General features: G+C 35.3%; 1 protein-coding gene across 2 annotated transcripts in view; it reads left to right on the top strand.

Annotated features, from left to right (window-relative positions):
* The window catches only part of Cdep (Chondrocyte-derived ezrin-like domain containing protein), a 239,786-nt gene that overhangs the window by 119,090 nt on the left and 104,939 nt on the right, over positions 1 to 15,757 (top strand). For both annotated transcript variants that reach the window (XM_083130037.1, XM_083130036.1), the window contains exons 3-6: positions 3,259 to 3,363; positions 8,724 to 8,946; positions 9,252 to 9,375; positions 11,540 to 11,627. In XM_083130037.1, coding sequence (XP_082986163.1) covers positions 3,259 to 3,363; positions 8,724 to 8,946; positions 9,252 to 9,375; positions 11,540 to 11,627 — 540 coding nt within the window. The remainder of the gene's footprint in view (positions 1 to 3,258; positions 3,364 to 8,723; positions 8,947 to 9,251; positions 9,376 to 11,539; positions 11,628 to 15,757) is intronic.

Here is a 15,757-nt window from a genome sequence, read left to right as displayed (position 1 = left end):
CGACTTTTATATTTTCATAAACCTGCATTGTTTGAGGGAGCAAGTGGCCCCTCCCCCCGCCAAGTTACGCCTATGCTTGCACGTATTGAATGTTTTCAAAGACCGCTTTCTTAAAATTCCTTGCATGCCTCTGTATGTGCTTGCATGCATAGACCCAACCAGAAAAATGTTAACATGTCAGGCTGCTCAAAAAGTATTCCGAGTGTCAATATTGGCAGGAAAATGGGGCAAAATAATTATAATTATTTTTTTAAAAAAGAACATTTAGTGCAATGGGGTGTTATGACCCCCACAACACCCCTTTCGAGTTTGTGTTTGTTTATTTATCATGTAAGTTCTATTTATTTAATGTAAATCGTGTGTAATTTATGAAGTGCAACTTCATACAGGATTCAGGTGTTTGCAGACGCGGATACAGATAAATAAAATTCAGTTCTGGTGCTAAATTATCACTTTCATTAAAATAGCTAAATTCTTTTGTCTGTACTGAAATGACACTGCAATCTCTGTTTTGTTGGGGGGGGGGGGTGGAGATGAAAAGTGACAGTTTCGCGACAGGTATGCATTTATTTATTTTTATTTTTATTTATTTTGGGAATGGGCACTGCTACCGAAAAGACAAAACATAGTACAAGAGAGTATGAATTTCTCCCCATGTTGCAAGTGAACGTTTTTTTAAAAAAAAAAAAAAGTTTATTATTAAGCTATGGCCGATCTGTAAAAGATATGATGAATAAGTATTTACAGAATTCCATGTATTCCTTATGGAGAAGAAACTTCCAAGTTACGGCTAATCATATGGAAGATTCGACTTTTCCTAACACAAACAAAATCTTTAACTTGACGCTTTCCATTCATGTGTTTTTCTACACCATCGGAAGTTTTATATTCCCAGGAGAATATTACTTCCATAAGCGTAATGCTAATTTTTCTCCTCTTCCTGCAACCATTCGCCAGGAGAAAAGGTTGGTGGAGGAGAAACAGTTTCGGGTCCTCGCATCTGGCTGGACGTGGAAACTATTCCTCGTGTCCGTAAAGATTGCCCATAATTGCTATCCAAAGTGCCAAGATCACCACACGTCACTCTTCCGCCTAACTAGTGTGCATAATTGGCAAATAAATTTAGTAATGTACAACCATGTGATTAATAACCAATAATTATTCACATATAAAATTAATAAAAATTAATACTTTTCGTAAAATCGGCCAAATAGCTATTGCCTGTTATTCGTGTTCTTGTGATGGACAGAGATGATGTTACAAAACCTCGGTGACTGCTATAACGCTTTCTCATGTGTTAGTGTTTGCTCAATTTCCTACGTATCCTCCGCTTGGTTAGGGTCCCACTGAATGTAAACACCATGAGCTCTTAAGGCGGAAAGCGTACAAGATTCTGCTTTATTAATTCTAACTATAGGTACAAATTCGCAAAACTTTAACATTATTTAATGAAAATTGATAATCAATTTTACCTTAATTTAAACAATCTGTAACTTGTATCTGTTATTCAGTGAGTAAGTGATTAACGTCGTGATTAGGTAAGCACACGGAATCTGTTAACGGTAAAGAACGTTGATATTGATGAATAGAGCCCGGAAGTTTGGCAAAATGCCTCTTTCTATCTACTGCATATATTGATAAAATTTTCTCGGATATACGTTTCTTATGTTTCGAATATTTTGGAAGCCTTTTCATTTTGCCTATTTTGCCTATTTGGGACCCCCACTGCCTATTTTTAAGTATAATGCCTTTTTTGCCTTTTTCAATGAAATTTGACATTTTTTTTAAAAAAAAATGTGTATATAAATTATTTTTCTCCCAAAAAACGTTGTTGGCATTTATTTTTCTTCCGTTTATTATGTGAATAATTTTCGCCTTATTTAAGTAATATTGAACTCACGCATGTTTCAACATTGCTGAAGGAGAAAAGTGTGAGAAAAAAGTATTTCAGGCTGTCAGGATATTGCCTTTCGGTTAACATTTCTTGTGCATGATTGACTGCTGAAGTGGACAGGTTGATTTCGAACACAAAGAAAATATTTCTGAAATCTCCCTCTCGAACCCGAAAATTTCAGGAAGTTGCGATTGAGCTTAGTTTACCTCAGCAACCAGTCTTGACGAGATAGGGAACCTGGATATCAGCAGCTATATATTATGCTAACAACCTTCAAAAAATCAGTGAGGTGATAGATGCTCTTCCAGAAAATGAAGCGGCTTCAATTCGTGAAGTGAAAAAAACTCCTGTGCTATTCAAGTTTACTTTTGCACATTATGGTGCATTTCCAGAGACAATTACAATTATAGCATCCATGAAAATCTTCGAGGAATCTATGCAGCAGATGATGGAAGTGCCAGGAGAAAAGGGGTGAGCTGTTGCGGAAAAGTGCTAACGGGTAGTGAGTGCAAATGAGGGCTTGAAACAATTGAAAACAATTTGTGATATTCTAAAAGGTGAAAATGCTGTTACCAAAATGAGTCCAGCTACATTAGCTTGTTATATGTATGCTCTAATAACTTCTGTCGAAGTAGAAAGATCATTTTCTATTATGAAAAACATTCTCTCTGACAGACGACTATCAATGAATGTTTAGAAAAAAAGCACCTTGTAGTTATGTGCAATCAAGACGGAGAAAATTGAAATGCTCTTCCCAATTTAGATTTTAACATTTTGCCAGAAATTATAGATAAAAGTAAGCGACTTCTAAATGTGCCTTTTTTCGGTTTATTTTGCCTTTATTTTCATTTTTAGTGCCTATTTACCACATTATAAATGCCTTTTTGCCTGCCTATTTTAACGAAAATAAATGCCTGAACTTCCGGGCTCTATTGATGAATGACGTAACTCGAAATATAAATATCATAATTTCGATTCAAGTTTGAACAATATATATAATATAAATACACATGAAATTTAAGGTATTAAAATTTGTCATGAGCTATAAAATGCGCAGGAGGAATATTCAACTGTCCATCAAAGCAATAGCTCAGAGAGGGGAAAAAATCATCAATCTGTCTCGCATGCCTGCATATAAAATTCCATTTTTTCAAGGATGTGTAGCGTTGCAAAGGTTACTAAGAAAAAAAATGTTATTATTTATGTCCTCTACATAACATAACATTTTGTTGATGTTGTATGGGAAAATATCTGTTTAATAACTTTGAAATAGTACATGTGTGATTTCCATTAATATTATATCAAGTGTGCATATATAAGACTTTGATAAGTAATATTTACATTTCTGTTCTGATTCTTTTCAGGCGAAGGCATTAGGTCGAGTTTTATTTGACCAAGTATGTAAGCAACTCAATTTACTTGAAGCGGATTACTTTGGATTAGAATATCAAGATAGTACTGGAACAAGGGTAAGTAGATAATATTTATATAGAGAAGTAAAGCAAATAAAAAGCTTTTAAGAATATATTCATCAAACTTTTGGGGTCCCGGGTGTGTTAAGTCTTCGAGGAACCTAGGACCTCCCCGATGGCACAGTGGTAGCATCGTCGCCTTGCTATCAAGGTGTTCTGGTTCAATACTCGGTGTAGGCACATAGTGGTTCGGATCCCAATTTAAACTGTAGGTCCAGTCCCAATTAGCCATATATTGCATAAAGTGGACTTAAAATACCAATTCAATCAATCAATCAAATCAAACTTTTGATGAGATAAAAGGCACATTTAACCCACAACTGGTTTTCAGTGCAAACTTACATAAACAACTTTATGTAAGTTTACCCACATACCTAAATTTAGACTTTCCAGAATCTTCAGTATCAAATTCGTTACTTATGTATATTCTGGACAAAGAATCTGCTATTACATTGCTTTTGCTATAGATGTGTTTATCTTCAAATTTAAATTCTGATAATTTATCCATATATGTAGCATATAAGGGGTACTTTTTTGCACTTTTTAACATCCATGTTTCAAATAGAATGCACATGTTTCAATGGCTAACATGAACCCTAACAATTCAATTTCATAAATTGATTTATTCTTATCCTTTTCTTTAATTCGTTTAGTGTGAAAATAAACAGGCCTCAATATATCCATGTCATCCTTTTGCAACAATGTACGTCCATAGCCTCTTAAACTACCGCCTACTTGTACTACAAAAGGCTTATTTAAGTCTGGTAACTTTAATATTACATTCTCTTCGAAACATTTTTTGATCTTCTCTAAGGCCAATTGTTGAGCCTGTCCCCCATTCAAGTTTTACTTCTTTAGTTTTCAATTCATACAGGGGTGCCCATGATTCTTGGAAATCAGGAATAAATTACTGAAATATGATAGGAAACTACATAAATTGTTAAGACCACGTATGTTCTTAGGCTTGGGGATCTTTCTTACCATATTCAATGTACCATTTCTAATGATAAATCCTAAATATTTAATTTCATTTTTCATAAACTGGCTTTTCTCTGGTGAAATTTTAATGCCCCATTTACGAAATCTTTCCAATACACAAGTTTTGCAAATGTGATTTCTTATCTTTACTAAAAATAATTACCAGCATAGAATTCTAGAATAGTTCCCTTGAGATCCCCTAGAATTTTGTACATTATTCTAGACAAACTGCTACTTCCTATCGAAACTCCAAATGGTACACGAGTGTACTGGTACAAATTAGAACTAGTAGCAAAGGTTGTTAACGGTTTGGATTCTTCTGTTAATTTTACATGGTGAAAGGCTTTTGTTATATCAATAACACTATATATAGAAGCCTGGAGAAGAGATGTTAGTGTTTCTTCAAGCACACTATTTGGAAAAGAATCGTAAACTATCTTTTTTTCAATTCTGAATAATTACAAACAAGCCTGCTCTTGTTTTTTTCCTTTAACTAAGAAACAGGGACTACAATAATTGCTCGTAGATTCTTCTATAATACCTTTCTTTAATAAGTCCTGTATGATTTCTTCCATTTAAGATGTTTTTCGCATGTCATAGGATACGGATTAATCCTAACAGGAATATTATCTGTTACTTTAATCTTATATTCAAAATCCTTTATGCACCCTGCTTCATTATCACACAAAACATCAGAAAATTTTTCTTTAACATACCTATTTCATATTGATAGTATTTCTCCTCGGAAAAAGCTACATTGAGATATTGACCTCTTTGTTGTGGAACTGGTCCTCTGTTTTGTTTCCAACGCTGACCTTGAACACCTGCAGTAGTGCCCCGAGATCTTGTCTGTGCGTTACTTCCTCGTCCAGAATAGCTTGAATGAAGTCCTTGTGATCCAGAACTTGCTGAAGAAAAAGAGTTACCACTATCCTGAAAAATGACACATCCATTAATAATACTGCCACTATTCCACACAATAGGTACACTATTTTTCGAATGTTTCAAAGTCACTAAACCATTTTCCAAATTTATCTTCAAGCCTGTTTTTATTTGAAAGTTTAATCCTAATACACAGTCTGTAGGTAAGTTCTTCGCAACATAGACTTCGACAGGCCATGACACTTCATTTATCATTAAAGGTAGCACTACTTTCTTATGCATTTGCAACACACTTGAATTACTAACTGTAACTTGTAAGTTTACATTCTGTTCATTACATTTCCTGTTGTTTTTAATATTGTCCCACAAGGATTCTTTCAAAATATTGTGAGTGCTTCCAGTATCCACACAAGCTAATACTTCTTGTTGTGCAACCATACAGTTAATGAAATAGCATGACACTTAATATTAGGAGAATTATTTCCCATTTTCTGCTGCATTGCAAACATATTTGTCTTTACAGGAAAAATGTTCTCTATGATTAAATCCCTGATATTTATGGTACTGATTCACTGTTCTGTCTTTATTCTGGGTTGGTAGGGGAGAATGAAAGTTCCCTTTTTCCTTTTTAGTATTTCCATAAAAATCATGTGCAAGCTTATGGTGTTTCTCGATATTAGTCAAGGCCACTTGAAATTCAGCAAATGAATGAGGAAAAACCCCACCAAAAAAGGACCGTTCCGAATATTTAGGCAACAAACGTTCCAAAAATAATTTGCACTTCTCTTCTTCCTTCCATGAAACACTATGTATACGTGCTGCACGCACCTAAAAATGCCAATGGATCTTCTGTTTCCCCTTGTTTCTTCAATACTCATTTAGCTATTAAATGTTCACGTCCAAAGGTACTTACGAATTTATCCATTAGGGTATCATTATAAATTGCCAGGAATATCCCATTCCACACTTTCCATCCATATTTTCATAAATTTCTCGTGCACTTTAGGAATTAATGCTAATAATAGTTCTCTTAGAGGAAATAAATTTTGCCCAACAATATAGTCTACTTTGTATAAAAAAGCAAAAAGTTCATCACTACCATAGCTTAAACACAGGACTTTATTAAGTATCTCTGTCAAGTTTGTTTGGGCAACATGACTTGAATTTTTTCCTAAAGCATGCCCAGAAAATATAGGATAAGAATTTCCTATTGGTCTTGGAGCGCACGCAACTTTCATCTTCCGAATCGGAAAATTGAATATATTTTCACGAGGTTTACGATCAATCCAGGAACTATTAAAGGGAATGCTAGGTAACCCCTTCACGTTAGTCTGATTATTAGGAGGTACATGAGGAGGATTAATTTTCTGCTGAACATCTAATCTACAAAACTCACTAGTACCTACATTACGTGTTGAACTCATGGCAGGTAGTCCGTGGTATCCAGTTACATCAAGAATTCCTGTCTGGTCGGTGGTCACAAATGGCTTGCTGTTCATATAACTCATCCTATACACTGCTGTAATATAACATATACAAATTAACTCTTTCACTTTGATATTTATTCCATTTGACCAATACCAGATTGACTCAATAGATTGCACTTTCAATCTTATCAGACACCACCAGAACAAATTCTTGCGTAAGCTTTGGCATATCTTCCAAGGTCAATGGTAGTCAATGTAGCCACATCTCTCTGGTTCTGAACCAATGTCACTCTTGTATGACATCCCTACATATTTTGCTTCTATATATGAAACAAATTACGTGCGAACATCGTGCCACGCAGTGGATAGTTAGACTTGGCCCCCATTTTCCTAGAGCTATACAACTACGTACCTAGTAGTGAGAGCAATAGACCATATCCAGTAATTGTAAATTAAAAGCAAAGGTATATTTTCAATTTCCTGTTTATTACAATCAAAGCATTAACAATAAATAGTAATTGCTAATAACAAGAATTCTAACACCACTAACATTTATATAAATAACCAGTAAATAACCTTGACTTCTTGGCACCTAAATTGAGTGTTCACCCCCTTGTATATGTTGAAATAGGATGATATTAATTCTTTACATTAAGACAGGTAATATTGTCGGCCATAAAAAAAAGCTATGGAAGTTTAATTTAAGAAAAAAGAACCTAGTTTTAAGTAGGTTAATTTTAGCCCTAATGGCCGATAAGTAGACTAACATGAATTAAGTTATTGATGAATTCATAGTTTAATTGAAATACTTAACTGTAGTGGAAACTTTTCACGTGTGTGTGTGTGTGTGTGTGTGTGTCTGTGTGTGTGTGTGTGTGTGTGGGGGGGCTTGGACAAGAGGCCTCGAGATTACATAGCGTGACATCAGAGCATATGATGTAGTGTTGGCAAGTCTATCATACAGCTATGAAATGGGGTGGTGATATTCCTTTCCCCCAATACATTTCTTGAATATCCCAACGGTTGTGAAGTAATTTTTTGTGTGCTGAGATTCATTTATGCTACATTGTAATGAAATCGCATTTAAGCCACATATATAATATGTATTTGAATATATAGCTCAAGTGGCTATGAGTATATGCATGCATTTCAGGCCCACTGTAAAACCTCGTCTGATTTTTCTGTATTTTTGCTTCGGTAATCCCAGAACTACACTGAGATGAGTTTCCCAATAATTGGTACTGTTTTGCAGAGGTGGGGGGAGGGAGTATAAAATGTGGGCCCCTAGGCTATCCTTTGGGCCCTGCAGATGTTATTATTGTTATTATTAACAGTTTTTTTTATTATTATCATGTTGCTTAACTTCCTCAAATTGCATGCTCTGTATTAATAACACTTGTAAACTTTAAAATACAGACACATCTGATTAAAAAATATTCATTAAACTTCGTTTTGGTTTATAAGTGCCACTGCACTATGCATTTCACCACACAACACTAATACATGCACCAAAGGGAAAGAAACCGATACTACATTACGGTAGTCACACTGGGCGCGAACTGAGAAACAAGGATGTTGATTTTAACCGTCGATATCCCTCCACTTGACTTTCAATTTTTGGCATTCCAAATGTTTATATTTGTTTTTTCGAGGAACAATTGTTTATAATCAAGCACTGTTTTGCGACCTGTGAAAATAAGGTTATGATGTAAGATGCTGTATAAATGCTAGAAACTTCTTCGTTGTACCGTATTTCATGAAATTAGCAAGTAAAAGGACTTGACATGTTGCTTTATTTTGCTATTAAGTATCACAGTATTAAAGAACTTTAATAGTCGGTGGTCTTTGTCTCTTCTGCCCTATATTTTGTAGTTAGTTTAGTTACTGCATTGTTTAAATGCTTACAAACATTCAAATCATATAGTGTATGCAGTAATTATAATGCTGTGCCATTTCAAACTAAAAATTTCCAAAAACTTGCACCAATGAATTCTGATATAGAATTGTAAACTTCCAATACATTTGATGTACAAATATATAAGGTCACTAATCTAATACTTCTTTTTGCAGTATTGGTTAGACTTAGAGAAGCCACTGTCACGCCAGGTGGGACTGTCTCTCGTGGATACATTGTTGAGGTTCTGTGTTAAGTTTTACACCCCAGATCCAGCTCAACTGGAAGAGGAGTTTACTCGTTACCTTTTCTGCCTGCAAATAAAACGGGATCTGGCTCAAGGACTGATTCAGTGTAACGATAACACAGCGGCACTCATGGCTTCATATATAGTACAAGGTATTCTCTTTTTTTTTACTACTACTACTACAATGTCAATGTATTGTTTATTTAGTCATGTTCATTACTTCTGTAAATCGTAAAATTTAATGCTTGAATAAACCTGAATAAATTCTGTATTCAGAAGAACATTATAATACGCCAATGAAGTAATCAGTTATGAATGAAAATATTGTACTTTTAGTGTTATGAATATGTGTTTTATTGTGTCTGTTAATGAGTGTACTTTATTGTCCTAATTCTCATCATTTTGCTATGTCTGATATTTTTTCAGTTTCATAAGTAGATTTTATCTTTACTTCCAGCGGAATGTGGCGATTATGTTGTAGAAGATTATCCGGATCACACGTACCTCTCATCTTACAAATTTGTACCTCATCAAGATGCTGAGCTGGAGAGAAGAATTATGGAAAACCATAAGAAACACGCGTAAGTGTTTAAAAGAAACTGAAAACTTTCATTACACTGAATTAACCATTGATTAGAACAGGGGTTTTCAAACTTCTTGCTGTCGTGGCTCGCCGCAGCTGCCAAAATCTGCATGCGCCTCCGCTTAATGATATATAAATAGATGTGGCCATGATAGACCAACACAAAATCTGTTCATGTGTTTATTTACCATTGGTACACACACAATAATGAAAACATAATGTTTGATTAATACAGGCGATGTACATTTTTTTTAATGTTTATAGGCTGCTGCCAATTCAGTCAGCAATACGATATTCATGAGGAAAAAAGGATAATACAGACACTAAGAAAACCTTGATAATAGATATGAATAACAGGCATGTTCGTTCCAATGTTTAGCAAAGTCAGTCGAATGTATGTGCTTGCTTGGTGTCCCAGTTTATCGAATGGGGGTACATATTTGGAAATGGCAAGACGTACAGTATATTATTCTGGATATTTACTGTTAAGCTATTTGTACTTGATCACCGCCCTGACCTGTAGTCGCGACAAAGAACAACTCAAGCTCAGAGCTTTCAGATTGCAAACAATGCTCACAAAAACCATTGACTTTTAACGGTTTAATCTGCAACATAATCTTGATACAGTGTTGCACATTCGAAACCTCCAAACGATTCCAAGCTAAGCAAAACACTTTAGAGGGTATACTTAAGCGGGACGTTACTGGTCAAAAATGTCGCCATCTCTGCTAGCACCACCCACCACACTCCTCCTGATCTCTTGGCCTCGCAAGGAATTGGACGCACGGTAGATGCTAGTACTGAATTAGTAAAATATAGCTAATGTCAAATTCTGTACAGAGTCCGGAAAGGTCACAAATTAGGCATTTTCATAACTAATTTACAAGTGACTATAAAACAGAAAGCAAAAGTCATTCATGACTGCTTCAAAATTGATATTTTTTTAAATTTTAGCCAAAAAAATGGTAGTTATACTGAACTGCGAGACTGAATCTAACTACACCTTAGACCTATTTGCCACCGCTGAAAGTGAAGTTATCACTTTTTTGCAGTATTTATTATGATAAGCTTGTTTTTCAGATATGTTCATTATTATTTTTTTTTGCATTGATCTTGCATAAAATAATGGAAACAGTTTTGAAGGGGATTTTTACCCCAAACATGGAAGACATAAAGAGCTAGAATTTTGTACAAATATACGTATAGTTGTACAGTGTCTATAAACTCACCCAATTTCATATATATTGAAAGTGCACAGGTTGAAAATTGTACTTTCTGTGTTGATTTGGCAAGGAATGATTCTATTTCTATCATAGTGGCACAAAATCAGTGTGTAAGAAGATACATACATTACAGTGTTGAAAATATTGCCTACCCTTTGAAGAAAAATTCATGACAAGCAGTACAGAATAGCAGCATGTCACAGGTGACTTGTGAAAAATACATTAAATGTGAATAGTTTTATTGTGCTGATATAGATCATAACTAGGGCTCGGAAGTTGACGACATCAAAAATCTCCAAAAAAAAAAGTGGCCTGTAGAATGACCTGAAAATTGTAAAAAAATAACCTGAAAATAATTTTCGCTCTTGAAATCAAAGCTGATTTTTTTTTTTGTGTAAATTACAACAACAATATGAAAGCGATTATAGTGGCCAGCAAGGGATCCTCAAAAGTAGTAGGCTTTACACAAAGTATTTTAAGTGCTGGAGGAAAAATAAATGTACCACAATTAATTATTTAATCTATTTGCTAAACTTTCAGTTAAAAATTATATTGTGCATTTCCGTTGACCGTGTTTTCGATTAATTGTGAACTTACTAAAAAGACCATGTCAGGAAATTTTAATACATAAATTATGCTAGCAAATGCAGGGCAGAAGAAAAATAAACCTCCAAAATGTAGAAAATGCAATAAAGACTGCAAAGAATACTGAAAAGTCACCTAAAACCCTAAGAAGCCCAAAAAATGCAAAAAATAATAATGTTTTCTGGTTCTAACTTATGGGAAATGGACTGATATCAGGTTAAGCATTGTTTTCAAGGTGCAGAAAAAAAATATTTTTCATCAACTTCCGAGCCATAATCATAATAACACTGTTTATTTGAACTAGTTAGTGTTTGTTAATTTGTCACTGTTACAGGATTCTTCTTGTCTTTCTAGGGGACAATCACCAGCTGAAGCAGACCTGAATCTCCTAGAAACAGCTAGAAGGTGTGAGCTGTATGGAATGAAAATGCATGCAGCAAAGGTTAGTATTTCCAGTGGCAGCTGCTTAATACATGGTACCATGCTATAACACGTTACTCAATTTGCTAAAATGCAAATGAAGAAAGGGACATGTTTCATAGATTTAAGAAGTTCAATAAAACACTGAAGTGAAGTTATACTTCTCACGTGAAGGTGATAAAAAAATTGCAGTGCGTTGTGTACTTTATGCACGCTGTTAAGCTGTAAGTGTAACAAATACAGTCCTGTTGGCTTCATAGCATGTTTTCGCCACCTCGCTCATGAATACACCCCAGTTATGCCCCTCGGTTCTTACAAGGGATGTAGGGTCCCAGCTAGGGAAGATCTGCTAGCATGTTACATGCATCCACAGCACAATATGTGTTGTCTTCTCAGTATAAGAAGAAAGTTTGCATCAACCTTCTTATATCTTGTCAGAATGGCATCTTGTAATGCCATTCCCATGCTGTCTGCAGGTCATGAGCGTACATTTGTGTAATATATGTTAGCACCAGCTGTAAAGAGTTGGAGTACGAATTGACAATTTGTTTTGCGTGTTACTCACTATATAATACAAGCAATACTAAATTAGTATAAAATTGAACTTACTTACGTGAGTGAGTATGAAGATTTGAAAACAACGTTTCAGGGTACAACTGCCCCCTTCATCAGGTTCATACTTTCTCTAGGCACTAATCATAATGCCGCGTTACTAAGTGTTAAAAAAGGATTAGGTTAGAGGTTTGGTTAAGAAACACTTGAAACAATCCCTGACAACATTCCTGTTTTAAAAAGTTTCCCATTTCCCATGAGACATCTTAGAACCGGGGTCTTATAAAATTGGTAAAACTGTTCCACCTTCCCCTCCATTACGTCACCATTCCAATTCGAACTCCCGTTCCACACCGGCCGCTCGGACAACTTCCGGAGTACCATGGAATCCTATCCTTCGTTCTTTTTTCATTGCTCTGTCCCATTTTTTTAAAAGTTTTACCCATCATCCCTGTTAAGTTTTATATTTCTCCCAGTACAAATGTTCATGGTCTTGTAGATGTTTCTATTCATTTTTTTGTTTTCTTTTCTGATAAACTCTTATATGTTCGGATAACCCAGTTTTGGGGACTCCTTCTCTAATGTCATCCTAGTGTTCCTCCCATCTTATCCTGTTTGTTCGATGTACTCTTTGCCACATTCACATTTAATTCTGTACACACCTTTAGATTCCTCGGAATTTCCTTTACCTTTTTACCCCTTTTTATATTCTGTGAAATGTTTCTGTATATTCCGGGGGGCCTTCATCCCACACCAAATCCCGTATTGTCTTACTGTTTTCTCAATTTTTTCCGATACTCCTTTAAAGTACGGAATGCCTACAAAACTAACCTTCTCCGTCCTTTTTTTATTTCTCTCCCTCCCTCTTTTTTTTCTCATTCTTATCTACATTTATCTCTCTGTTGATAATTTTCTGCGCATTCCTTAGTATTCTCTTCATTTCGTGGTTCTTAAAACCATTTTTTCTTCCTACTTCCATTATCTATTCTACTTCCTTTTATCTTTCCTCCTCTCCATTGCATAATCTTCCTGCCCTAATGAAGAAATTAAGGAATACGTTCGTTTTAATCCTCCCTGGGTGTTCCGATTTTTTATTAATGTACAGGTCCCCAGCTAACTGTTTATGGTATACCCCCGTTCTTATTCTCTTACCTGTTTTTGTAATGCTAAGATCTAAGAAATTAATCTTATTGTCAACAAGGTTTTCCCTAGTGAATTTGTTCCGTTCGTCTTTCTTTCCTAACCCTTGAAATAGCCCTCCCTTCTTTCCTATTATTAGAATGTCATCAACGTATGATCTCCCGTAAAATTTGATATAATCCCCTACTTGCTCTAGGGCCGCCTATCCTATGTAATGCATAAAAATGCTGGCTATGATACCAGATACTGGATTATCCGTTGCCAACCCTTCTTTCTGCCTATATATGTTATCGTTAACATAGAAGTAGTTATATCCGGTTACCAGGGTGAACCACCTAACATACTGCCATGCTATTAAAATATCGACCCCTTTTTCTAATAACCATCTCTGTAGGCAACCAGCAGCTTTTTCCCTGGGTACACTCGGATACAAATTAACCACGTCGAAACTGCTAATTTCATCCTCTTTTTAGAGTTCTAACTTTTCAATAGCTTTTTTTAACTTCCAAGGAATTTTTAATGCTGAACTGGGTGACTTCATTCATTTTCCTAACCCGTTTTACTAATACCTTGGCTAAACCATATCCTGCATGTTCATACGTTGGAATTATGGGTCTTTAAGGGATACCTTTTTTGTGAGTTTTGGGTATACCAAATGCTGTTGGAATGCCTCCTTCTTTAACGTCCTTAATGAGTTTCTTTTTTTCCCCGCTTCCTAACGTAATGCTAGTTTCAATCCCCTTCCTAACCTCATTCCTGATTTTGTTGATCGGGTTCCTCAAAATCGTCATTTTTCAAGCTCTCCTTCAATTTCCTATGATATTCTTCCTTCACAATTATTACCATCTTGTTTTCTTTATCTGATCTGATTATGTATACCCCTTTACCCATTTTTTTACATAATCTTTCCCTAAGATCTTTGTCTTTTTAATCTTGCCTGGAACTCCCATCTTTTATTCCCATTTTCCTTACATTTTCATTTCGTTTTTGTTGCTAGATTATGTTGCGCATTTTTTGCCTGACTTCCATTTTGTCATCTAAACTTCCCACGATCCTTTCCGCTGCTATAATAAACTCTTCCTTCTCAATGTTTTCACTTTTCATAGCGAACTTCAGCCCTTTTCCCATAATTTTCTTTAAGTCTACAGGTAGTTTATGTGTTGTTAAGATCAAAAGGTTATCTTCACTCTAGTTATCCCATTTTTTTTTTCTTAACTTTGCTAGCTTATTCGTTATTGTTTTACTGTCTTTAGCTCTAGTTATTTCTACGGTTCTGAAATGTCTTTCTTCAATATGATTCCATGTTACTCCGTCTAATCGTCTACTGACCTCCAAATGCAATTGCAAACATTCTTTGTTAAGCCTCTCCACATGCCCATATGCATCCCTTATACATCTTCCTAACATTTTAAACTGTATTTCCCTTTTTTGTTCTTCCACTTTACTACTCAAAGGTTTGTAACCCCATTTTAAAAAAAACAGGTATGAGACCCAATCTCCTACATTGCTTAAGAAATCCTATTCTGATTAAAATTTGATTAAGGCTAATCCTCAGTTTTTCAAACAACCACACTTTTCTCCCCGTATTTGAGATCGGATCATGAGCGGGCATAAAATCGTAAAGAAAGAGGTTATCAGAAAAGAAAACAAAAAATTGAATAGAAACGTCTACGAGGCTGCGAACATTTGTACTGGTAGGAATATAAAACTTAACAAGGATGATGGTAATTTGGAGGAAGGATGGGTAAAACTTTTAAAAAAATGGGACAGAGCAATGAAAAAAGAACGAAGGGTAGGATTCCATGTTACTCCGGAAGTTGTCCGAGCGGCCGGTGTGGAACGGGAGTTCGAATTGTAATTGTGATGTAATGGAGGGGAAGGTGGAACAATGAAGGAGGGGAAAAAAACCTTCACGACTTCTCGAACTGGAGTTGATCGCCAGTGCTGGCTGTGCAACTGAATGTGTTTTACCGATTTTATGAGACCCCGGTTCTAAGAGGTCTCATGGGAAATGGGGAACTTTTTAAAATGGGATTTTTAACTATTTGTTTTTAGGCAGAAATGTTGTCAGGCATTGTTTCAAGTGTTTCTTAACCAAACCTCTAACCTAATCCTTTTTTAACACTTAGTGACGCATCTTTATGATTAGCGCCTAGAGAAAATATGAACCTGATGAAGGGGGCAGTTGTACCCTGAAACGTTGTTTTCAAATCTTCATACTCACTCACGTAAGTAAGTTCAATTTTATACTAATTTAGTATTGCTTGTCTATTATGGTGGTAAGTTGTATAGATTGCAACTATTAAAGTAGAGGATAATTCAAAATGAATGGTGGGAATTTTACACAGTTATTATGACATTACTATTTATGATATGAAAATCAGACGAGGCCCCAATATAAAGAAAAACTCGGGAAGTTGCCGCTCTTCCACCAGGATCGCCAGTGTTGCAAAATGGCTA

Source organism: Lepisma saccharinum, chromosome 10, assembly GCF_977018435.1.
Source record: "Lepisma saccharinum chromosome 10, izLepSacc3.1, whole genome shotgun sequence".
Taxonomy (NCBI): Eukaryota; Metazoa; Arthropoda; class Insecta; order Zygentoma; family Lepismatidae; genus Lepisma; species Lepisma saccharinum.
This window is presented reverse-complemented; position numbering and strand designations above follow the sequence as displayed.